At 38.4% G+C, this 27,272-nt stretch overlaps 1 protein-coding gene across 1 annotated transcript in view; it reads right to left on the bottom strand.

Moving 5' to 3' along the window:
* The window catches only part of CAMKMT (calmodulin-lysine N-methyltransferase), a 392,335-nt gene that overhangs the window by 39,066 nt on the left and 325,997 nt on the right, over window positions 1-27,272 (bottom strand). The window contains exons 4-7 of the mRNA XM_082643141.1: window positions 16,951-17,011; window positions 14,885-14,939; window positions 13,766-13,829; window positions 6,241-6,307 (exon numbers count right to left, since the gene is read on the bottom strand). Coding sequence (XP_082499267.1) covers window positions 6,241-6,307; window positions 13,766-13,829; window positions 14,885-14,939; window positions 16,951-17,011 — 247 coding nt within the window. The remainder of the gene's footprint in view (window positions 1-6,240; window positions 6,308-13,765; window positions 13,830-14,884; window positions 14,940-16,950; window positions 17,012-27,272) is intronic.

The raw sequence follows: 27,272 nt of genomic DNA, 5'->3' as shown, positions 1-27,272 counted from the left end.
GATAGAAAATATCATTTCTATTTCAACTCAAAAGCTAATGCATACTTAATGGTGAAACATCAGAGGATTCCCAACAAAGCCAGACTCAAAGATACCTATTTAATATCATTCTGGGATTTTTTTTATCCAATAAAATTATACAAGAGAAGAAAAAAGATACAAGAATCAGAAAGAAGACAAAATTCCCATCATTTGCAGATGATGTGATTATTTGGAAAACTCAAGAGAATAAGTTGACAAGGTATTAGAAATAATAACTCATTGAGGTGACTAAACATTTGCTATACAAAACCCTATAGCTTTCTTTATATACATACATACAAATAATAACCAGTTATAAAATATAATGAAAGATCTCATTTATAAAAGAAACAAAAAAGGTAGTTTCTAAAATAAACTTAACAAGAGAAATGAAGAAACATTTTAAATGCTAGTGAAACACCTAAAAAAGCTTAAAAAGAAAACTTCCTGTTCTTGAATAGAAGACTCAGAGGCATAAGCTGTCAAGTCTTAGTAAATTAATTCATATATATTTTTTCAGTCACAATGAAAATGTCACCATAATACAAATACCAACATGATTTTAGAATATTCTAGGAAGAAAGAATAATGGTAAGAGACTAGTCTTAACAGATAGGATAATATATTACAAACCTTAGTAATTTACACAGTTTGCTAAGGCCACATGAATAGACAAAGTCTACTTCTGAAAATCTGCTCTGTAGATACACTTACTTGCAAGTGTACAGTTTATGTACAGATACATTTCACTGCAACACTGTTTATAATAGCCAAATACTGAAAATAAATCATTTCCATTATTAAAGTAAAAAATAAATTATTTTTTAGCAATGGATTCTCATATGGCCATTCTCCAAAAAAAGTTTTAAAGATTTTCCCCTTGTCCATTTTAAAGTGAGGAACTCCTTTGAAAATTAAGACATTTTTATTTGATATGTACGTTCTGTGATATAAATTTCTATGAAGGAGGGATTTTTCTGTTAAAACTGGAAGGCATTTTCACAGAGGACGCAGTAGTCTGACATGCACACCTGGCTATCAATATAGGACTTGGCCAATTTTTGGTAGTGAGATTTTGACCTTGATAAAAAGTCAGGATCGGCATGTCCAAAGAGGGAACACAAATTGTTCTATAAGAAAATGCCTTAATTTTTAATTTGCTGCAGTTTAACAGGGCCCCTAAAAATACCATGCCCCCCAAATTTTAAAATCTGGCTCATATAAACACAAAAAGGAGAACTCTAGCACAATATCTAAAACTGGGTAGCATTCACCCTGTGGGAGCTGGTTTCTTCAGTGAAGAAACACTAAACACTAAATAGTAGGGATATGAGCCCTTCTATAAATGTGTCAAGCAAATAAAAAATGTTAGTAATAGAAAGTACACTTAGGTATTTCGTTTTCCCATATCCAAGATAGCAACAGAAGGAAACAGGACTGTGGCATCTCTAGAATTCTCAGCAGTTCTTGAGATTCTGTTACCATGACTCTAGCAAAACTCACTAACAGTTATATTTTATCAGAAAATTTCTAGAGAGCCCTCAGCTTTCTTATCTCAGTTACCTTCTTCTAACCTTCCTCTTCAACCTGACAAAAGACAGATAAATGCCTACTCACAATGTCAGTGTCTACAGACACTGTATATGCATGCCTGAGAAGAAGCCTGTCCTGAAATGAAAGTCAGCTATCTGATACATAAACTGATGTCTGAATCTCTAGAGCTTGACTTTCTTCTATTAAAAACTGTTTGGTCCCATAAGCTTTGTGGATTCATATCTTACCCTATCTTTCATTTATCATGTCTTTCAAAATGTGCTCCAAATACAAATCTTAAAACATTTACTATAACAGGGACAAAGTGTACTAATTGCTTCAGGGAATATAAAAACATACTAAGTAGAGTCCTTGCCTTTAAAAAAATTATGTCTCCCTTGCTTGAATGTGAACTCTAAGAAGGCATGCACTTTCTCAGTCTTGTTCATCAGTACATCTCTAGCAACCCAAAACAGTATTTGGCAGACAGAAGGTGACTGAAATATTTACCAAGAAATGAATGAACCAATGAACATGAAAATAGGCAACACACTTTGAATAATGAGAGAATATGCCATGTTTTCTGGGGGACTATTCTAGGGCCAACAGAAGTTAAAAGAAGGAAAAGATTAGGGCAAGCTGCCTCCTGAGAAGGCAGGAGGAAATGGTAATTAAGCCGCCCTAGAAGAAAGGATTTAGATGGATAAGGAAGAGGGAAACAAGACTGGCAAAGACCAGAGATGGGGAGGACCAAATGTGTTGCAGAAGAGTGAAGAGGCTTGGGTGACCCAAGGAGAGGGTGTATGTGGGGGAGCAGTACAAGCTACACTGAATGAAGAGAGTGAGGAAAGTGAGGGCAGACTGCAGAAGGCCTGAATAAGTCAGGAATTTTATCCCCCTGGGTTGGGATTTACATTCTTAAATCTTTTTTTTTTTTTTTTTTTTTTTTGCGGTACGCAGGCCTCTCACTGTTGTGGCCTCTCCCGTTGTGGAGCACAGGCTCCGGACACGCAGGCTCAGCGGCCATGGCTCACGGGCCCAGTCTCTCTGCGGCATGTGGGATCTTCCCGGACCGGGGCATGAAACCGTGTCCCCTGCATCGGCAGTCGGATTCTCAACCACTGAGCCACCAGGGAAGCCCTTAAATCATTTTTCACATCCCCAATTTAATGTCTAAAGGAAAATGAGCCTCCAAGAAGACATAAGTCTTAAAAAGCAGTAGGGCAGTAGAGACAATAGCCAATCCTGGGGGCCCGTATAAAGGTAAAATTTGGGTTATAAAACAGTCTTAAAAGTTATTATGAGTTCCACAGTTCATTAAAATTAATGGTTTATCAAAGAATAATAAAAAAAGTCACAGGTCTAAATTCACCAGAATTTTCACACAAAGATACTCTTTTCTTAAGTAGAAACTTACTTTTAATATCACAGCAGGGTATATTTAATCGATTTTTAAAAATATTGTAACTGTTAACTACTATTAACCAGAGAATGACGCCATTCACTAATTCTGGAATACCTAGAAATATGCAGACATCAAAAGCTCTGAATGGTTCTTTATTAGACAGTCACAGTTTTGAAGACAGCTTCAGATAAACCTAACAATTGAGAAGCTGTGAATATCCTTGTTCTTTCACCAAACTCTAGCTATATTTAGTAGCATGATTTTCTTTGTTCAAGGGTTATTTGCTATAACTTTGTATTTATGTTCTCGAAGGCAGAATACCTTGGGTATATTAGTTAAGTTGATAGGTGACTGCATGGATGGACCAACGAATGAACCATCAAATGACTGTATTTAGATCTGTGAGAGGTAACGGCTATATCCTTCATATATGTGCATCCTAGATCTTTCTTAGCTAGGGCTAAAGCTTCCAGGCTTTTGCAAACACATATTTCATATTTAGCAACAATCACACTCAGATTAAAATGGAACAGAGGGAATAAGCGAGTTTGGAAGGGAAGAGCATTATTCCAGGCAAGGCTGCTGGTGGTTATGAGAGCAGGAATGGATTTACTGTCACGCTAATGAAGCCTAATCATTGGGGCCCCCTCCCTCTCACAGGCCCCTTCCCAGGCCCACAAGCAGCCCCAGTGGTGGGTTCACATGGTTGTAAACTTCTGTAAAATCTGTCAAAGTAAAAGGTATAATCGAACTCATTCTCCTAAAGAGGGCCCTCAAAATAAGTTTCAGGCCACTCACCAACTGGGTCTGCCCTGAAGGAAGAGGCCGGTAACAGAGGGAATGCTGCTTCCTGAGAACACTGGCAGAGCAGGGGGAACAGGAGCTTGGGGTGCCAGTCAGATTTCTGGGGGCCTTCTCTCTCTCTTTTTTTTTTTTAAAAAAAACACCATTTCCGAGGTTCACAGTTCTCATACCATGATTTTCCTTTCTGCTTTTACATCTTTGCAAATGAAGTCACAGAAGACATTCAGCTGTTACAAACTTCATGTCAAGCTTTGAAGTGCTTTTTAATAGCAGAAATATTTGGCTCACGTGTGGGCTTTGTAGCTATGGTAAATACCTCTTAGTTATCTGTCGCTACTGTTATTCCACACCTCCAATTTGGAGGAGAAATTCTGCATATGCATTGAGGCACTAAAAAAGAATATTGAACTATATCTCAGCTCTTTTGTGAACGGTTTCCTTTTATTTCTTCTCACATGGAGCTAATGCTTTCATCATATTGTACTGGTTATGGGTGGGAAAGCAGTGGATAGAAGGGGAATGCTGATTATTACATCATTGGTTGGCAGTTTCCTCTTAGCTTCTTGAAGGTTAAGTGGTCAAGTAGCTCCTTAATATGAGATCAAGGCATTTCAAGGACTGACTCATCCACCTGTTTCCTGGCAACGTGCTTTCGTAGACTTTGGATGAAATGCTTACAGTGGTTAAAAAAGAAACTGACCACAATTAATATGAAATAAAGACGGGAAAAAAAAACCCTAATCTTGGAAGTTTCTGTACGACTACTGACATACAGACTATATGTCCAGGTACATCTCAGAACAATATATTAGAAATAGCATTTTTGAGAACAATAAATAGAAACAAAGGCATTTTCGATCTATCCTGTGTTGAGCAATGACATTTTGCTTCTTTATGTAACTTCATTATTTTATGAAGGAATGATAGAAAATACTATTGCACTCCATAAGTTAAACACCTGACATTTTTATTCCTCAAAATGCAACATTTTAGAGTTCTAGATATGTTTATTAATTAGTGATTATTAACACCCAGTAAACAACATTATGTCTTGTAAAAACACAATCTCTCTTCACAGCATGATGCTGAAATCTATTATTCCCTGATTCCATATGCTGAAATACACTCAACTGGTCACAAATGACCTTAAGCATTAAATAAATGTAAATGAGGACAACATAGAAAATGTGTTTTTGATTGATAACTAAAAGACCAGGTTGAAAATCACATCCAAAAATGAAGTCTTCCACAGAAGGGTATGGCAGTCTGCACTGTGGAATAAAAGCTGTCCTAAGAATGAAGAATACCCAGGTAGGAGATTGCTCTTTCTCTGGACCTACTGGAGGTTTTCTGCGAAACAGAACTGGTTTATTCATTTATTTGAGAAACAGAGCATACTGCCCCCTGTGCCATCAGCCTACTCTGAACATTCTAATGCAGGATTCAAAAATTCGTACGTGGACACATTACATTCACCAGTTAATATAAGAAAAAAAAAGTTATCGCTACTCCATATCCTCATCCCAGTATGTTTTCCACTTTAGTTTTTAAGCATTGTTGCTATTCATCCACCTTTGTTCCCCTGCAGGCTGAGCAGTTTGGGGTGGGAAAGCATCCTCAAACATAGAGAAAACTCAAAATGTCAAAGGATGACAGATTAACAGTAATTAAAGAATTAATCAAAACTTAGATTGTTCTTCCAATAATGTCTGTGGTTAAACACATAAAGGAAAAATACACAGATACAGATATTTCTTGTGAAAACTACTAAATGATTACTTATTCCTCTAGGTCCATACCAACGGGGCAAAATTAAAATGTAGCATCACAGGAAACACCATTGTTTTGGTTGAGGGTATGCAATTCTCCTGCTTTGGATAAGAAGGAACAGAATCTAAAAGGGAATGAATACCTAGACTATTTTAAAACCATGAAACAGAACAGAGTTTCCTCAATCTTGGTTCCATTGACATTTTGAGCCAGAGAGTTCTTTGCTGGCGGGAGGGGTGTGGGGATGTCTTGCGCAGGTCTAGCGGCATCCCTGGCCTCTATCCACTAGATGCCAGTAGCAACCACCTTGCCCCAGTTATAACAATAGAAAAGTCCCCTGGGGCAAAATTGCCCCTCTCCACCAGGTTGAGAACCAGTGAAATAGAGCCATTCACAAGAAGGTCCCAGGCTGGGCTTCTCCCAACCTCACACTGTACCCTCTCGATCCTTAAGTCATTCCCAACCCAGTGTGTAACATAGTTCCCTTCAGTTTTTCTCATCTCTTAATTGTAGGTAATGAAAACGCCTGCCTGCTTCATTACAGGTTCTTGTAAGCATTAAATAAGATACTTTTAAAGTGCTTAAAACAGTGCCTGACCCACAGTAAGTGTTTAATAAATATTAGCTATTGTTAGTTTTAATAATCATCCATAGTACTGAGGAAAGCAGTTTCAACCAGAGTGTTTTAATGCAAAAAGGTATCTTACCAGCTTGATATGTTCCCAGCCTTAAACACACCAGCCGTCTGATTCCTTGTGATGATGTCTCTCACATCTATAGGCCACAGTTAAGAAAGCTTCTGCAGTGATTGTCAACGGACTCCCTGCCAGAAAGAGGCCCACAAACACTCCGATATTCTTATCGTACGCGGGATCAGCATGGTGAGAAGAGCTGTAGCGTGTGAGGCAGAAGGAGAAGGGTGTAGCCCTGGCTCTGCCACCAAGTGTTGAATTACTTGTCACAGGCAAGCTTTTTTAATTCCCTGGACTGTAGTTTTATCACCTGTGAAATATACATTTCAGGGAGTACACTGGCAAGGCCCAGGGTGATAAGCACTGGCCAGGGAAGATGACTGTACCATAGGTGCCAGTCCCCACTTGCTTAAAAGAGCTAGAAGTCCCAAGGTAAGCCTCCTTCCGGCAGTGCGGAGGGCAATGGCAGTCTTCTGAGACTCTCCAAGTTGAGGTATTTTCAATCTCCTAAATGCCAGTGGGGAGAGTGAGGATGAGCAGCAGGGAAAGACTTGGGGGGAAGTGAGAAGAGAAAGATGGAGAGAGGCTGGAGAATCTCTGAGGGAAAACTAATTACTGAAGAAGAAAATTCTTCTGAAGTGAAAGGCCCCTTGAAGAATTGTCTTTACAGACTTAACAGTTTGGCCTTTGGCCATCTGCTGACATGTAAGGACTTGTACAAAAAGAGTCATATTTATTGAAGCCATGTTTTGAGGAGCTGGTCCATTAGAGCACAGAGCGCCATCTTCATGAGGACCCGTGGGAGAAATCATGTCAGGTTTCAACACTGGGAAAACCTGGACTTCAGATCAACTAGTTTTGCTTCAGCTTCTGGACACTATAAATCTTATACCTGCTCGTCTTTCTCTTTTTGCTCTGGTCCTTGTGCACCTCAGAGCCAAATGGATGATCTCAGCTGAACTACAAGTACTCTATGGCACATCTTTCCTCTACCGGTCCTATTCCTGCCTTCATGATGTTTTCCTGGCTTTCTACTGTCCAACTGCCCTCGCTTTCTCCTTTATTTTATATGGTATATTCTGTGTGTCACTGTAAGAAGCCTTAAAATCCCTCTTTTGGAATAAAGCAAGGTTTAAGTAAACAAGAAATAAAATAATTCCAGTGAAGGTTGCAAGCTGAACTAAATTGGGCCCATGGGGAGGACACCAAGCAGACAAGCGATGTTCCCCTATTGCTCAGAAAAACAGATTTCCTGAGTGCTCAAAGCAAGCACTGGCCAAGATCTCCCTGCAAGAACAGAGCCACAGGACATTTTAACCTAAATCTCTGCTTGAAACACCCGGCACACCCATTTCTTCTCTGAGTGAATAAGCAGGTACTGTGATAGCTTTCTTCCCCCAGGAGTGGGCAGGAAAAATCAATTAGGTCTCCTAATGAAGGGCTTTGTTGAGGTTTACAAAAGTGCTATAATGCAGACTTTTTTTTTTTTTTTTTCTGGGTGAACTTTCCTGTATGCAAATTAAATACCGTTAAATTACATTCATTAAAAAAATAAAAGAGACTAATTTGCCTACTTGTTTTGATTAACTAAAATGACACATCGGCCTACAGTTTTGTCTATTTCAGGAAGAAAGTATTTCAGGAGTCTTCTAAATGAAATGTCTTGTAGAAAAGGACAGCTGACGTCTTTATTCTGAGAACAAAATTAGTAAAGAGTCAGCTGACAACTGTTTTTGATTAAGTTCCCCCACACTATGGCCACACCCTTCTCGGCGTTTCCATGACACCCAAACCACATGCCATAATGTGCTCGGTACACCTGTAGCGTCGTATGAGTACATGACTAATCTATCAAGCCAAACATATTATTTTGTTAGTGGAGGTAATACTTTTTATAAAATAGTCACAGGGAAGTTAAATTATATAACTCAGAAAACCTATTAATAATTTTTAGTAAACATCTTAACACTATATACTTTTATACAATTTATAAAACTGTGAGTCCAGGTGATCAGGGTGAAGCAAGAATATGTATTTATATTCTGGAAGCAATTTTTTTTAATGAAAAAATTCACAGCAGTACTTAGGCTGCTTTATTTTTAGAACTGGGAAGGAAATACAGTTTGTGGTTTAGGAGGTGTTTTTTTATATGAAAACAAGTACCTAGAGAAAAAATGGCCACAGTATATTAAAATATTGCCTTAAGAGATATATTTTGATATTCTGCTCCCCACCCTTTACTTTAGGTCAGATTCTGAGGTGGTTCCTCTGGCTGGCGCTGTGTCCAATAATAGATTTTCTCATTCTTCTCTGTCACTTCGGGGTAATAAAGGGAATTCAATCAAATCGAGCCAGTCTGTCCAGGATAGTGTTCAACAGCATGCACCAAATCCTATTCTCTGAAGGCACCCACCTTCTGGAAGACTCCAGTGGGAGATGCTGGGTGCAAAGAAAGCCTTAATGTGATTTCTGATTAAATAGATACAGAGCAATCACCTTCAGTCTCCTAGTCTGGGCACCTGGACTTCCGAGCTCTAGGATATATGCTTGTGGCTAAAAGAAATCAGGATTCTATAACTAGATTTTCTCTTCAAACAAAGCATGGTTCAAGAGCGGGGATCCATCTTAATTTTGTTTCAGTTGATTTTTATCCTTAAAAAAAAAAAAAATATATATATATATATACATTTATATATATATGTTTGTATAATAATAGCTATTTGAACAAATTATATATATGTTATATACATAAATATAATTAAGCTAATTATCTATAAATCTTGTTTAAAATATTAGCCTCCTCCTGCAGTTAGTGATTATTATATTTATCAGTAGCTGCATATATTCAATACATTTTTGAGAGTTGGCATTATTCTTTAAGCAAGAAAGTATTTTTAAAATAATAACATTGCGATTCACAAAGCATTACTTTCTTGGTTTATGCTACCTTTAGTTTCATTGCACCTCACTGATGTGGCAATATTTGTTAATTTAAATGCTGTGAAATATTCTTAAATGTGCTTATTACTCATATGAATTGAGAGTACGATGTAGAGGCGTTTTGAACTCTGTTAGCAATGTCAGCTGTACATTTATGGATGAGAAGCCTTTTCCTCCAGTGCAAGATGATGCTCACCAAATCATTCTAGTTTCTGGTGAAGAGATGGTTTAATGGGGGTGGCAGGGAAGCTATGAAGTCACATGAACCTGACTTCTAGCACTGGTTCTGATACTTAGTGACTGTGTGAATTTGGGTAAATTAACTTCTCTGAGCTGCACCTCAAGAATAGGAATAATGTAGCTATTTTATAGACTTACGGAGTACCACACAGTAGGTGCCTAACACATAGTAGGTGCCTAAATCACGTCAATTCATTATCTTTTTCAATAATTCAGGCAAAAGCTTTGCAGGGATGAGAGGCTGCTGATGGTAACTAAAGTGAGGTTTGGCAGTTAAGCTTTATTTTTTTTCCCTGCTGCTCAAAACTATTATGTGAACATTTTTATTGTAGAATTTAAATGACTGGAAGGAATCAAAGAACTTCTGCCTTGTAGATTTTCAGTGTTTTTCACGTGTATAAATGTGCTCTGTATAGGTATAGTCTGTGTCATCCAAGAACAGGAACTTGGTCTGTCTTGTTCACTGCTATATCTTATCACTTGAAATGGCATGCAGTTAATAGTGGTTTAAGTCATTTAAATTAATTAATTAGCTTAATTTATTAGCTAACTTAAATTTAATTTTCAAAGCTATTTGTTGAACCCCTACCCAATATGAGGCACACAGATTCCATTTTGGATCTATCTAGTAAATAGAAGACCAGCTGACACTGATATTGGAGGAAGGGGCCTGGACCCAGGATGACGGCCTGGCATTTCCAAGGTCTCAACCATCCACGGCTGCACGGTCACATGAAGCTTCATTTATTAATTATTCAAGTCAGGGATGTTGTTAAATAAAATAATGTTAAGCCAGGGGTATCTTCTTTTAAATTCACAGGAGATTTACCAATTTTTGGAGAATCCTAAGCTCAAGATCATGATCCAGATGGTGCATATTGTGGGGATAAGATGCTTGGGTCAGAATCATGAGCCTGGGTCACCAAGCATTGCCATATTCTGCAGATAACCTGCTTGGTGTTTACTAAGGATGGGTCAGTGCAGGGTACTTGTGTTGGGTGAATTAGTGAGTGTTTCAGAAAGGGCTGCTCACCTTAGGTGTTGTACTTTTATTCATTATGATTTGGAAGAGGCTTAGCATCAATAATAACTCGGTATACCATTTCTTTCCCCTATTCTTATGTCACTGTCAACACCAGCTCCAGACTTTATTGAGTAATTATTATCTGGGGGCACTGGGAGGTTTCTTTCTTTATTACACTAAAAAGGCTGTGCCAAAGAAGAGGGAACACAGTTCACACTATTTTAGGATAAATTCGAGAACTGGATGAGCCAAATGATCCCATTTCTGATTTATCCTTTGTTCCCTTTGGGTACAGATAAAACAGCATCTGAAGGGCTCTCAGCTAGAGGCCTCTGGGTTAGACCCAGCAGTGCAGTTTAAAGGCCAAGGAGAACCTCGGGGACACATACCCATGAGTCTGAGAAAATATTTAACAACATTCCCTTATACCTCAAGTCTTACTCTCTTTTCAGATATCTCTGTTTAATAAATCTCAAATCCACATCTAGCATTCTAGGTTCAAGGTAGAGAGCTCTAGAAGACATAGCCAAATCCATTTGATACATTTTATGGAGACAATAAATAACCTTACAACTGGTTGATATGCTTCTATGAAATAAAGATTCAGAACGCCTCCATTCATTGCGTCATATATTTTAAAAATAGGAATAACAGAAGATAAACAGGAAATATCAGAAAATGATATTTTTAAAGGTAAAAATCAGAATCTTAGAAGCTTAAGTGACTAGGAAGTAAGACTCAGTTGGATTCACTCAATTCAGATGCCTAGAACAACAAAAATAATTTTTTAAATGATGAGAATAATATACAGGCCAATACTCAGATGTGATGTGTGATTGCCAGGTCGATTTTCAATTACATTTCACTGATGTATTCATTTGTTTCTTAATGTGCTCATCTTGCCCATTAAGAATAATTAGCAGCTTTGCTTAGAGATTTTCTGGCTTCTGGCAATGTTTCTCCCTCTTTTTTGTTGACATCCACTTTTACTTTTTAGAAAGTAATTTTTGGATAATATCCTACAACTGCTATATAATTTAGGCTTCCTAAAATTTTAAAGGAAAGATGTAAACAGTAATTTTTAAATGCGTTTGTTTCAATCTATATGCATCAACAGTATGTGATTCAGTGAATCTGTTATTTTACAGAAAGTGGGCACACAACTGGAAAAAAAATATTTCATTCATATTAACCTCACTCTGTAAAACAGCTTACAACGAATGCCAGTTATAAGCTCTGGTAGCAAATCAAGAATAACCTTAGTATCAAAAGCAGGAAAAACATGTTGCCAATTTTTAAGGCTTTATGCATGGCTTTTTTCTCTTAATTAAAAAAAATTAGATCTAGTTACAACAGAAAAAGGCACACAAACATAGAACAACTGCATGATAAAAACTGAACCCTGTCAAGAAAGTCCTAAGAGATGAAATAAAACACACTAACAGTTTTGGTCTGCATCCTGAAAGGACCTACTTTATCTACATTGTAAAGTTCTTCCCCTCCTGCCCTTTGGCACCCTGCTATATTAAACCCATTGTAAAACCCAGCACAATAAAGCACTCTCAGGGCTGAGCTTCTGAGGACCAAATGTTAAAAATCCATTTTCTTGGGAGGGGGCTGTACCAATCATTTCTTTGAAAGGCCAGCGGAGTGAGTACAGAATCTGAGATTTCCTCTCTGATTTCAAGAGCTGGCATGGAATCTTTGCTGTTTAAAGCAAAGGTGCATTAATTAATGACTAGCCTTGCTTCCCTTCTTTGGAAGCTCTGTAGTTTAGCTCAACAATAATTTTAGTACAATTAAATTTACATACTGACCACAGATGCTTCCCATAGTTTGATAAAAGTTCTAATTGGTTTCTGATGCTATTAAATAAGACACCTGCTGACTTAAGAAAGACCTCAGGTTGCTGGGCCCAATCTGAAAGTTTCGGTGGTTAAAATGACCTTCCCTTTCCCAATAATCCTGCTTTTTTTTTTCCCCCCCAAAAAACATCGCTGGGGCTGAGCCAGCATACCTGACTTCCTGTTGCTCTCTGTGTTCCCTGACATGTGGAGGAGGAGCAGAGTGAAATGATACAGTGCATGGAAGAACTCAGAATAAAGCAGAGTGAATGAAACAATATCGCTCATCTTCAGGAATATTTTGAGAAACTTGCGACAGTCTGAAGATCATGATTAAAATCCTGCATTTTAAAAAAGGAAGCACCTTTTGTGATCTCTTTCCCCTGTGTGAAAGGCCAAGATTGTGATTGGCTGTTTTCCCTTCCTGATTTTTTTTTTTTTTTTTAAGTGTGTCAGGCAATTAGCTGGGTGGGGCTCTGTAGAGCACACAAGTGCCGCTGAACAATATTAGCTACTGTGCTTCTGGTACCTCCTTTCTCCTGTCTGAGCAGCCTGATACAGCTACTGCAAATTTTATTTTCAAAAAATTATATAGCAGAGGCAGAAGAAGAAAATCGAAAATAGGCTCTAGTAGGATGCTTACCTCTTACAAAAATGAAAACTGCTTTGGCATTTTAGGGGCCTAAAATTCAAATAAGTAGATTGCCTCTTTCATAATGTAAATGGAAGGCACACCAAAAAATCCAAAGCAAATATATCCTCCACTTTTCCTCTCAATTTCTAACGGCTGTTAACTACCCCTGAACAAATCAGCTCGATTGCTAAAGTAGCCACAAATTATGCTTGCTTTCTTAAAGTACAGTTCAATTTTCATGAACTCTGTGTACATATTAGTAAAGCATAATCTAATATAATGGGGTTTGAACTGTAATAGCATAGCAGAAAAAAAGAGATAGCTTTTATAATCCTAAATAAAAGGAAATAATGAAAAACTGATAGCCGTTTCCAGTGGGGAGATATAGGGAACTCCTCGGGAATTAGAGTAGGTATAATAGTGCATGGTCTGCACATACAACATCAAACGGAAGAAAGGTAATAATGAACATGAAGCTGGAAGTTCATTTTTACAAGCAATATCCAATATAATAAATGTTAAATCATTTATTTTATCACGGCAAATTTCAATGGAAATAAAATGACAAGAGTGCTTGAAAATTATTATGAAACAAATGTTCTTATTGCTTTGAGTGGTCCACAAAATCATAAGCTCCTTTAATGAGAAGTGACTATAAAAATCCATCGAAATTAAAAAAAAACCACTTAGTCGTAGCCAATGAATTCCATATATTTCTACTTTTTCTTAATTACTTATCATATGTGTGTGGGGAACTCTCTTTTAATACCCCATGCTGTCTTTCTTTATATCAATTGTTACTCAGCCGGGAAAAAGGAATGAGCACAACAAACCCGTTTTCTATCTGAATAAGGATACTTCTGATGGCCTTTTCATTCCCATCAGTTAACAGAACTTCTTTGACATCTGCAGAAATAGCAACCTGAAAAAAAAAAGGGAGCACAGCAAACAATGAGCAAATATGCTTGTCTGTGTGGAAGTGAAGACAGGAGTGACAAGCCTTCAGTATCATGCTTCCTCACCTATTTCTCTGTAACAATCTTCAATCTTTTTTCATTTTATGTCTGCATTATTTTAATCATTCAATCAAATCAGTCAATACTTTTATCATTCCATTTGCGGGAGCCTCTATCTTGCTATCATTCTGTTCGGTAATTGCATTGTGACAGCGGATGATGGTATTCTGAGAGGCTTTCATTTGTGGGCTTCTGTTTATCTAGTAGAGCCATCATACAAGGCTGTCACTCTGCCTTTCAGCTTGCTTCTGTCTGACTGCCTGATGCCCTTCATATAACTTTGCATTGCAGGCAGATGGCTTTGTGAGGGTAATTTTTTTGTGAGCTTTGACATGCTCGCACATTGGGCTGTAACCCTGACACATTGTGTAAGAGCGACAGGTTTGTCAAATGCCAATCAGTGTAACAATATGCTTTTATTTGTAGAGACATAAAAACTTGTCTAATGCACTGTGCTGCTACATAATATCTCCTGAATACATGACTCAGAACCCAGAGAATGGGGAACGACGTTCCTGAATGGCCAATCTAATTCAAAAGAATCTAATTACTGAGCGCTCTGGATCATGTTTGTTGGTGTAATAATGCAGGCAAAACATTAGCAGCTATATCATGGTGCTCCAACTGTGATTCGCCGGGCTATTCCTGTATCTTAGCAAATGGGACTATAATCTGAAAAAAAAAAAAAATGCTTTCGCTATGGCGAAGAAACACTGTGCCAGGCCTGGAATGTCACAACAAGCAATATTGACTACACTGGGGTAAAATGTTTCTGCTCATCGAGGCAACCATAAAATCAATATGATCCGAAAGTAAGTCAATCTAGAAGGTCTCTCAAGACCCGGCAGCTTGACCGCAGCTGATGCTGTTGACGGTTCTCTGACCCAGCAGTTGGAGGCCCTGGAACATTTTTCCTTTTGTTCCTCCCTCTGAATGGGATTGGAATTGAGAAAAGACCTACCATGAGCCCAGCCAAGCATGTCATGCCACCCCCTAGCTCACACACAGCAAGGTCCCTGAAAGAGAGAAAAGAAATGGTAGAACCCACACAAATTAGATGAAAATGGTCAGAGAGATATATATGTTACAAGAACAAATTGCCATCTGCAGTGAGAACGGCGCTACCAGGAAGTTGTGGAGACATGACGAGGCTACCGCATGTCGTTTTGCGTTTTAAAAATAATTATGAAATAGAAAAGTCACAAAGCAGGCAAATCAGTGGGGGTTCCCTCATTAGTGTTCACTGCAACATTACCACCGCTGAGCTGAAAAATCGGAGAAGGTTCCCTTTTTTTCCCTTGTCAATGGCGCTGTCTTTTAGAACTAAACTAGCTAGAGTAGCGAAAGATAATTGTTAGGAAAGGATAACACTGTTAATCCACATTCATTCCTTCAAAAACAGTTAGTTAGACAAGTAAATGAAGAATATACATGAGTGTATATATACCTATATTATGGTCACATACACACAACACACACACACACAAATACATGCAATCTTGAATTTAAAAAAAAATTCTAAAACAAACTGAAACATTTTGGAAAGCTGAACCGCCCCCATAAAGAACAATTACACAAAGAGCATTTAGCAATTAACACTTAAATCACAATTGACCCCAACACAACACAGTGAATAAACAATGCAGGGACATAATATGGTTAAGCCAGCAAACCCGGGCTCAAGTAGTGACTGGGCTCTGACTTCACCGCTCACAAGTAAAGCAGCTCAGAGTTAAAGCTGACAGTCTGGGGGTGGGGGGGTGGGGGGGGTGCAGTCTGGCACTCTGCACTTACCTTCCTCTTTGTGCCTAAATATCAGCCCTCAATGTGTGACATTCTTGCCCTGGCCCAGTGCTCGCTGATTGGAGCTCCAGGCAAGCTTAAGCACAGCGAGATGAGCAGATGCCAGACTTCTAGGGCAGCTCTGCAGCCCAATTCAATACTGCCCTGTTCTTACTTTATATGCTTAGACTCTTTAAGAGATCGTTTCTTCTTCCCAGTTTGGGAAGTTTATTTCCTCAACAGGATAAAAAAAAAGAGAGAGAGAGAGAAAGAGAGACAATCAAGGGAGGGAGAGGTGAAAAGAGAAGGAAGAGGAGGAAAAGAAGCCAAGCAAGGACATTCATATTCTGAAATACACATAATGAGTATTTAGTTGTTCAAAGCAATTACAGACCGGTTGGTAAATATGGACCCATAGAGCTTCAAAAACTACATATTATTGACCCCATCTTGTAAATACATATTGTTAAAACACACACCCAATCTTGTAAGTATATATTGTTAAAATGATCACTAACGGCTTGTCTGGAATCATAATGGGCTATTCAGGAAGCATATATTGGATGACTTTTATAAAATGAGAATAAAATGAAAAAACCCATATTTTCTGGGTCTACCAAACATCTTCAGCATTTTTTTAAAAAAGGAGTTTTTTCTTTTTCCTGAATCCCATCCATGGTTTAATCTATAATGCACATTGACAGTTGAAAACATTCATTTCCATAGCATGAATCTGTAACAGTAATTTATATTTTACAAATACATATTGTCTTGGGTATATAAAATACCTTTAAAATCAAGGGTGGGATGGCATCTTTAAATAATAGCTGTGGGGTATTTATTTATCAAATGGTCTGTAGTGACTTCCCCAGCAGAAGTATCAAGAAATGTCTTTATTGTTTTTTTTGACCATCACAATCGGTAAGGATGGATTGAAGCTTCACCTCTGTTTCCCCAAAATCAAAGTGAAATAAAATGCCTTGAGTGGAAATCAAAAGCCTTTGACATACAGCAAAAAGCTTGCTGTGCAATATTAGTACCCAAAGGCAATTCAGATTTCTTTTTCAGAAGCAACATGTTTTCACCATGACCTTTGTTCCCCTTTCCTTCCTTTGTTTCTTTCTTCCTTTCTTATATATATATATTTTTAACAGTTTAATTTGAAGCATGTAATCATGGCGCTCTTTAATATGCAGATACAGTGCCCACAGTGGGCTAAACAAATTTTTAGGTGCAGCTTTGTACCTGAATACATCACTGTGCTTAAGGCAGTAGTAAGCCAAAACCTCTTCAGCCGGCCAGATGCCTGGAAAACACAAGAGGATACAGACTCTTTGATTACAGAAGTTTCTTCTACAAACACTTTCTACAGTCACTCTCGTAAGAAATGGCTCTTTGAAAATAACGTTCAGTACAAGCTATTTCAACTTGACTCAAACTTACCATAATGATTACTAGTAACGTCATATCACATGCATTTCTTTTGTTGTTGATTATAACTCTTTTCCCAGGAAAATAGGATAATATCCTAAATAATTTTTACGAGATTTCAGTCACAACGAAACAGTAAAACAATAACAACCAAAATGACAAATATCCAAAATTCAATTTTAAATGGTATTTCAGGTAGATCTCACTCTTGTACACATGAATCTTCTTTTTGGCCAATTCATAAGCATCAGTTGAAGACAAACTGTATATGCAGCTCATATTCAGCAAAAATAAATGGAAAAATCATTTGCAGGAGCAAATAAAACCATTGAGGTCATTTTATCTTTTTGTTTGATTCTATACTATTGTTTTTCAATATGCATAATTATTTTATTTCTTCAATTAAAAAATCAAACTGTAGTATAAAATTGAGAAATTTAAATGTCACCAACTTTAGTACATCTTTCAATTTAACAATAATCCTATCCACTAAATTCCATGGAGGGGCATTTTCTAAAGTCATCATCTGTAAATCATTTATTTAGAAGACATATAGTTTTCATGAATGAATATACATCGTTTTAAGAGAAGACAGACATGCTTGGAAATTATAGTTTCTAGTGGTTATCCCAGGATTACAAGTGCTTTTAATTTTTTTCTTTATACTTTTGCTATTTTCCAAAAATTTTTACAATGAATATATATTGCTCTTATAATCTGAATAAACTATACCCTTATAAAAATTATGTTTTTCCCATGTGGTCAGACTTAAAGATCAGGCAGGGTACCAGGCATCCTGCACCACCTGGGGCTGAGAATGCCATGTGGTCTTGGGAAAGAGCAGGGAACGTTCCTTGCCTTAGCACTAAGCACTCTTCTAATGGGTCCTGATGCAAAGTTGAAACACCTAACGTGACTTAATTTTCCTGGATGCATCTCCAGCTTCAAGGAGTAAGAAATGCAAACATTTCAGAGAAGATGATGTCAAAGAAATGGTAAGTAAAATCCTAAGAGAATCAATGGATAGACATACAAACAGCAAAGAAATGACTCTATAGAGCATCTGTTGCAGGAAAGTCCAGTCAGGTGTACTCACTAGCTCAGTCTTCCTGGCATTTCTGGTAGAAATGACAGTTTGGGGGAGAAACAAAGTAAACCAGCAAGAAGTGTCTGTAGTCATATTTAGAAGGAAAGTCAGAGAAGCAGTGGAGTGTAGCAGTTAAGATCACAGGTACTTAGGAACCAGACTCAGTTGGGTTCCAGCCCCAGCTCTGCATTCCCTAGCTGAGTGACCTTGGCTATATTACTGAACCTCTCTATTCCTCAGTTTCCTCATCTATAAAATAACATTATTGTAATATCAACCTTACAGGATTGCTGTGAGGATTAAATGAGTAAAGTATATGAAATGTATTTAGAACAGCTTCTAACTCATAACAAGCTCCAAGAAAATGAAAGTTGTTGTTAATGTTTTTCTCCTGCAAAGGAGGATAAAAGAGTGGAAGAGATAATATGTGAACCCCAAACAATTATCCTAATAACCAGAACACACAGAGAACCTTTTTAGCCTGCTCCTAATGATTAGCTTTGGCACGACCCCAAAGTCCTAATACCTGGCCTACCTCCACACAAAAAGAACTCCAGAAAGACTAAAACACGTAATAAAATTCTCTGAAGGAAGAGCCCAAGACAGTGTTCCACACCAAGTGAATATAATCACCACAATAATGAATTTCTTTATGCCTTTAGTAGATGGTTTTGAGGTTTTAAAAAATAATGATAGGGGAAGGGTATTTAACTAAAATTCAAGCCTTGATTAAGTACAAAAATTTGACTTCTAAAAGGCATAGTCTTTTACAATAGTTTTATAATTTTCTCCCCAAAATTATAGAGGTTGATTTTTAACTAAATTAAATACAAAAGTTTCAAAGAATAAAGTTTAAAAATCACCTAAAATTCCACCACTAGTATATAATCACTGTTAACATTTTGGACATCATTCTGAAAAATCTCTCTAGGCATAAAGATATTTTACACAAGTGGGATCTTCTCATGGATGTATTCAATAATCTCATTTTGCCCTACTCAGTAGGATGGATAGATTCCCACGACAAAAAAAATATACTATACCTGCATCATTTTTAATGACTGCCTAAATATTTTATGTTTGCATCATAATTTATTTAACCAGGTTCCTTTTGATAGACACTTAAGTTAATTTCTAAGTTTTTGATATTATGAGATTATAAAGTGGTAAAATAAAGACACATTTTTTTCCCCAACTTATAATTTTTCTCCTTAGGTCAAATGCCCAGAAATGGGAAATCTGGTCAAAAGTCAAGTACATTTCACATTCTGATATATCAAACTGCCCCCCCCCACAAAACTGTACCAAACTACACCCCTAATAAGGGTGTTTATTTCCAGGGGACTTCCCTGGTGGTCCAGTGGTTAAATGTCCATCAACTAAGGAATGGCTAAATAAAATGTGGTATGCCCATGCAATAGACTATTATTTGGCAATAAAAAGAAATAAAGTACTGATTCATGTTACAACATGGATAGAACATGAAAACACTATGCTAAGTGAAAGAAGCCAGACACAAAGGACCACATGTTTATGTCTTATTTTTCCATTTATGTGAAATGTCCAGAATAAATGAGGGGTGATTGCTAATGAATATGAGGTTTCTTTTAGATGTGATGAAATATTCTAAAACTGACTGTGATGATGGTTCCACTACTCCGTGAATATACTAAAAAAACAGTGGGTGAATTGTATGGTATGTGAATTAAATCTCAAAGCTGTTATTTTAAAAAGTTTTCTCATTCCATTACATAAGAATGTAATGGTCTTTTAAAAAATATTTTATTTTTAAAGAAATTATACACATACATAGTTTAAAGAGCCACTGAGTTTTATGAGAATGATTAAGACAAAACAGTAGTACCCAGCCCACCTGCCCAATCTTTCTCCTTCCTCAGGAATTACTGCTTTCAATTCTTTTAGCTGATTCTTCTGGTAATCACATTTTTCTACATACATGTTTACAATGTTACTTCTTGATTTTTCAGTTTTAGGCAAAATCTAATGACCCCCATTATGGAAGGTAAGCATTTTTTACCTTTATCTCTACTCCTCTCCCCATACCACACATACCACACTCCTCAACCATCCACCATCACCATCTTCCTAATACAGGTATATTATAATTTGGTAAGGTCACTACTCATTGTCAATTTTATTATAACCATGAAAAAAAAAAACAACTGAGCTATGTTGTAAACTACGTTTGGTTTTTCTCTCATGCATAATATTTCCCCCCTCTGGAGTTTATAATTGTCATTTTTTTCCTCTCATTTGCTAAGATTTTTTATTCAATCTCAAAATCCAGTTGTTGATTTCTCCTTTCAATACAGTCACTCACATGAGGTATTCTATCAACTTCATTAGGAAATATCTCCTGCGTTTCCTGACCTGCCTAGGTCTGGACTGGACGCCCAATATACTTAGTGCACCAGTGTAGCTCTGATCTCCTGAAATCCATCTTCCTTATCATTCCAGGCTTCCTTTTGCCCTTCTGCTGTGTTCCATCTCTCGTGTCCTCTATGCTTTGTCTTCCTTTCTTGATTTACTTCCTCATTTTAGTGTAACACAGGCTCTGGCAGCTTCTTGAAAAAAAGTGTGTGGAAGGTAAATGTTACAGAGCTTAGATGATTCAATGGTGATTTCAACCTGGAAACTCCATGTTTTTCAATTCCTGAAAAAAGGTTCTTGGGAAGTTCCATTGATTACTTCCTTACCTCCATTTTTATGTCTTCTTTCTCTGAAACTTATGATTTGGATGTTGAATCACCTGAACTCATCCTCTAATTTTTTTTTATCTTTTCTCTCCTGCTTTCCATCTCTTATTGTTTTCTACTTTCTTGGAAGTTTTCTCAACTTGATCTTCCAGCTCTTTTATTGTTCTTTTCATTTATGCTATCATTTGTGGTAGTTCTCTGAATATTTCTTTTTCAGAGCATCTTACTCCTGTTTCATGAATGCAATACTTTTTAAAAATTACTTGAAAATATTAATTTTAGCTTAAGTTTTCTTATCTTTACATAGTTTGTCTTCCTCATGTTGCTTTTTTCTGTTTATTGTTTTTGGTACCTGTCACATTAAAAGCTTTCCTCAGATACATCTGGTAGTTCTTTGTTGTTTACATAAACGTGATTGTAGAAAGATAAAAAGCTGATTGGAGGTGAAGAGGGCTGAGGAGTGCGGGTGGGGTGTGAGTGGAGAGGCTCAGCAATCAGTCAACATTCGTTAACCTAGTCCCTCCACTCTGCTTTTGGTGCACTCTCTGATTTCAACTGTGCCTATTGTCCTCCAACCCAAAAACCCATGATTTAACCCTCTCCAGAGAATAAACCTCCTCTTCTGTTGGCAGTACAGAAGGGGAAGTTACCCAGTAGCCTGGAATGGGGAAATTACTGCTTCTTAACCCATTTTCAATCAATCCTCCTTATTTTAGTGCCCCCTCAACCCCTACTTTTAGAATTACCTGGTGACACCAATTCCTGAGCCTTTCAAAGTTTCAGGTATGAACTGGGTTGGTTCTCAACTTTCCCAATTGCTGGCTTTCTAATATCTGCTAAGTCAATGACGTCTCATCCATGTGCTTCTTGGCTTCCAAAATTATGTTCTATGTTCTCTTATTTTGTCATCCTTGTGGATTTATGTCTTAAAAACATTCCTTTAACAGTGGTTCTGCTTCACGTAACAGAGAGAAACTCATTGGAAAAGTGATGAGAATAATTTTTAGAAGGACATACAAGCCAAGGATGCTAATGGCAAGGGTTTTTTTTTTTCTCAAGATTTTTATACTCCATTAATAATATTGTAGGATTCTATCAATCAATTATAGGCACTTTTGCTATATTCTTGACATCATCGGATGAGGCAGAGCAGAACGATCATAGTGGCATTTACAGCAGCGAAAGTATTGATCCCCCCCAAAGCATTACAAAACATTGTAATTAATGGCTTATTCTAGATAACTTGTTTTCTAAAACACATGCCATGAATTAGGACACTTCCTTAAAAGTTATTCAGTCACGTGACTTCCTATTCCTTAGTGCTTTCTGTATAAATTGAATTACTTTAACTCATAGGAGAAAAGACCTTTTTCATCCATTGGACCTCCTTAAAAGCATTAGCTAAACAAGAGTTCTATTTGGAAGAAGAATATTATTCTTAGATTTCCATGGTCATTTGGTTTCATTCTTTTTTTTTTTTTTTTTTTTTTTGAACAAAGGTTTTATTCCCTACAGATAGTTCTGTCAGAACTGGGCCTATTGAATCTGTTAGACTTCAGAAAACCCATAGTCAGCCAACACTAAAATATGAAAAATTAGCTGTCTATGTAGCAATAATGAGGGGCAAAGTTGGTGATGTGATCTATTTCATGTATGTAACCACTTTTTTGTCATCTCTGAAGTAGCTTGTTTAGAATTACTTTAAATGCCAAGTTTTGTGGTTAATTTAGAAACAAACACATTCATCATTAACCCAAAGGCTGAACAAATCCCAGATTTCACTGTCTGTAGATATTGAGACATGAGTCTCTAGCCAAGCATGGGTCTTTCTAGATCACTTCCATTTGAGAGCTTTTTGCTTCCCTGTAGTCCGTGCTGTCAGATGTAGACAGCATCTGACAGGCAGCACTGCTGACTTCCTCTTCTCACTCTAACAGCTTGTACTTGCCCCATGATGACAATACACCTAGCTCTTGCGGCAGAGACATGGCTTTTCTGTGCTCAGCTGACATTTGGACAGCAAGCAGCAGCTTTCTTTACCCTCCTCCATCTAAATGATCGTGTCTATCATGCAGGAGTCAGAAGTAAGGCCTCTCTCAAACCTGAGACTTAAACGGAGAGCCCAGCACAACTTTAGCTAAGCCGTTGACTCTTCTGGAGGAAGAAATGCACCAGTGGATATTACTAAAATGGCTGGCATGAGTAGGTAAACCTCTTGGACTGTTTTCAGTGTTTATGCTCTGTGTCCTTCTCCTTAAACATTTCTGCTTTGTCACTGATGCTTCAACCCAGATTAGAAATCCATAAGAAGACTACGGAATGTTCTATAAATATTTATTGGGCATCTACTATGTTTCAGGCCCTGTAGATCAGCAGGGAATGATACAGCACGGTCACTGGAGATTCAGTCTTGTTAGGGAAGGAGACTATTAGACAGACAATTACACAAATAATGTCCCTAATTATAACTGTAATAAATGCTGTGTGGGAAAAATAGAGGGTGCTTCTGAGAACCAATCATAGGGGACTTAACCTGGTTGGAGGGGAGGTTGGGAGGAGTCCATCAGGGAACACTTCTGTGTAGAAATGGCATGTAGGCTGAGACCCAGAGGATGAACAGCCAAGTAGAGGAGGAAGAGGGACACAGGGCTGGAGGGAATGGTCCACAGAAGGAGAGAACCATAAAATAAAGCTTTGAAAAGAAGAGCGTGATGTTCCAGGAATGGAAACAGGGTCAGTGGAGCTGTAGAATAAATGAGAAAGGAATAGGTAGGACAAGATGAGACTGGAGGGGTGTTTAGGGGCCAGACCCCACAGCCTCAAAGGCCATATTAAGAACTTTAAATTGCACCTTAATATAAACGATATGTTTTAAGCGGCAGAGTGGTATAATCAGATCCACATTTTAGAAGATCAGTCTGGCTACTCTAGAGAAAATAGATTAAAAAGGGGCAAGAGGAGGTGGGGGAAACTAGGCAGGAGACTACTACAATTACCTAGGTGGGTGCCGATGGTGGCTTGGGTGATGGTTAGTGGAGATGAAGAAAAGTGGAAAGATTTGGGCTATATTTAGAAGGTACACTGACAAGACTTATTAGTTAATTAGATGAAGGGGGTGGTAAGAGAGAGGGAAGTGTCAAGTGTGACTTAGGTTTATGGCATGAAGAAGTGGGTAGATGATGTACAGCACATACGTATAGGATTTTCCTTCAATTTTACATGACCTCCTCCTCAGGCTGAATTCATGGTACAAAAACACGGCGAGCAGTCTGGGGTCTGATTCTGGGTCTACCACTAACAGTCTGTGTGATACTGTGAGTAATTTAGCCTCTCTGAGCATCAGTATCCTCATCCACGAAACACTAGGCTTGGGTAAGATTATGCTAGGGGGCTTTCAAGCTATAAAAAGCTACAATAAAGAACCACACCTCATGCTCTAGAGTTAAATAGAGTTCAGCTTGAATACTGGCTCTTACTGGCTATGTGACCTTGGGCAAGTACCTAAACTTTTTAAGCCTCACTCATTCATTTAACAAACAATTATCGGCAGCCAGGCCTGTTCTAGGAGTTGGAGATACAGCAGTGATTAATAGGGGCAATAAACAAAGTAATTTTAGATAGTGATAAATATTGTGAAGAAAATAAAACGTTAATGAAATGGAGAATAACTACTGGGGTGGGGCTGTTGCTACCTTAGGCAGCATTGTTGGGTAACGCCTCCGTTTTCTCATTTGTTAAGTACAAGCAATAACGTTACTGAGTCCAGGCTCGCTCTGCTCGCTGCACAACAGGCCAATAAATCGGGAGACAGGTGTTGAGGCAAGGAATAGAGACTTTATTTGGAAAGCAGGCAGACCGAGAAGATGGCAGAGTAGTGTCTCAAAAGAACCATCTTATCGGGGTCTGGATGCCAGTTTCTTTTATAGCACAGAGAGGGGGAGGAGGTGAGCAAGTAAAGTAAAAAGGCCAATGCAGCAGAGCAACTAAGCCCGTGCGCCACAACTACTGAGCCTGTGCTCTAGAGCCCGCGAGCCACAACGACTGAGTCTGAGCGCCACGACTACTGAAGTCTGCGCGCCTAGAGCCCGTGCTCCTCAACAAGAGAAGCCACCGCAGTGAGAAGCCCGCGCACCACAACGAAGACCCAACGTAGCCAAAAAATAAATAAGTAAATTAATTAATTAAAAAAAAAAAAGTAAAAAGGCCATAAGATGTGCAACTATCCCTTGGAATGTCCAGCCTCCGGGCGGGGATGTGTTAATTTCTTCTTTCTTGCAGCAATCCCCGGGTGGACAGGGTCAGGATGTTTCCCTGGACAAAGGCACTTTGGTTTAACATTCAGGCAGAGGGGCAGGGTTCCCCGAGGCAGGCCATTATGTACAGAAAGTATCCTTTTAGTGAACAGAAGCAGTGGAAAGCAAAGGTTAAGGTAAAAGAAACAGGTCCAACATGTAGTCAGATTTGGCTCTTCCCGGTTGCGACAACAGTACCTATTCATACCATTGTTGTGAGGATTAAATGAGATAATGCGTGTAAGACACTTAGTGCCTGGGAGATAGCACATTTTTTTATAATTTAGCTATTGCTGCTGCTATTGCCTTTGTTATTATTTTGACATGTTTCTATCCAGGGAATTTCATCAATCTTCATTATATTTTTATGATACCTTCAGGGAGATTATTATTCCTAATCGATAACCCACAAAATCAAACCAAAACTGAACGCTGGAAAAATCTGTCCTAGCTATGGGAACTTTGAAAATCAATCCTAAGTAAGAATTCCATATATATGGACAATACTTGCTCTATATTTGTCCCTCTGCTCTGACCAATTAACAGACTTGCTCTGAACAGTAATTATTAAGCACAAGCCTCCCTGTGTTTGTGGAGAGAGATCATGGAGAACACACGTACATCTGGGTGAAAGAGAACATCCGTGTAGCTCAGTACAGTGAGAGGGTGGAAGCTCGCTCTGTGACATTCTAACATTTGTTGAATGCTGACTGCCGCCCAGGCACTACAAGGTAGATGAGGAAATCAAGGCACTGAGAGGTTAGGAAAACTTCCCCCAAATTAGGCAGCTATTTTGTCATAGAGTCGGAATTTGAATCCAGGTAATCTGACTCTAGAGCCGTTATTCTTTTTTTTTTGCGGTACGCGGGCCTCTCACTGCTGTGGCCTCTCCCGCTGCGGAGCACAGGCTCCGGACGTGCAGGCTCAGCGGCCATGGCTCACGGGCCCAGCCGCTCCGCGGCATGTGGGATCTTCCCGGACCGGGGTACGAACCCGTGTCCCCTGCATCGGCAGGTGGACTCTCAACCACTGCGCCACCAGGGAAGCCCTAGAGCCGTTATTCTTAACCTCTGTGCTATACTGTTGCCCACTAGATTGCAAAAACAAGGGTCCAAATGAATTGCTTTGCAATGTTATTTCTTCTGTGCCAGTGGAAGCCAACTGATACAGATAATGAGCATGTGGAAGTGAAGGGGCACGAAAAATTGCCCAGGTATTTCAACAGTAAATTCTTCTAGGACTACAAGCTGGGTCGGCTTATGGGTGTGATTTGATTAGAAGTGCATTAAATTTTAAAACTTAAATTTTAATTCATATACCTATTAATTTGATGATTATGAGGTAAGGGAAAGCCGAAAGGAGTCCCAGCTCCAGTGTGAAGCAGAGGCAGGGAGGGAAAGAGAGTCTTCAGAGAGTATTCCCCAGACCAGAGCCTTCAGTCTGATGGTCAGTTTTAGAGTAGATGCTGCGAAATCAATTAAGTGACATGAGAAATGTAGACAGGACGAGGAAGATGCTGAAGCACCACTGAGAAAAAGGAACACACTGCAGCCACAGCCACAGGTTCAGCGGCTCAGACAGTGAAGACGTGAACTTGGAAGACAGCTCTGAGGCTTATTAGCTTTGCGACCTGAGCAAGTCACTTAAGCTCTCCTTGCATCCACTCCTTATCTGGTAGTAATAATACTGTCTAAACTGTAAGTATAGATGGGAATGTAATAGGGAAGAACAAATCTGACTCCAAATTGGATCTGTTTCTTTTACTTTAACCTCTGTATTCTATTGCTTTTGCTACAAGTTAAGAGTGTTGCCTATAGCCTGAAATATACAGGATAACACATCCTCAGGCTCTGACCTTTAAGGTATAATATAACATTTTCCATTCTTACAGAGATAAAAAGTTGCAGAACAGAGAATAACACTTGCTTGTTGGAGGTTTACAGGAACATGTGACCTGACTTAGTGGACAGCTGCAGGAACAAAGGACTGGGACACCAAGAAGTTTACAATAACCAACCACACCCCCTCCCCTTTTAGTAT

Source organism: Mesoplodon mirus (genome assembly GCF_964341445.2).
Source record: "Mesoplodon mirus genome assembly, chromosome: 14".
NCBI lineage: Eukaryota > Metazoa > Chordata > Mammalia > Artiodactyla > Ziphiidae > Mesoplodon > Mesoplodon mirus.
The sequence above is the reverse complement of the archived record's forward strand: the minus strand, read 5'-3'. Positions and strand labels throughout refer to the sequence as shown.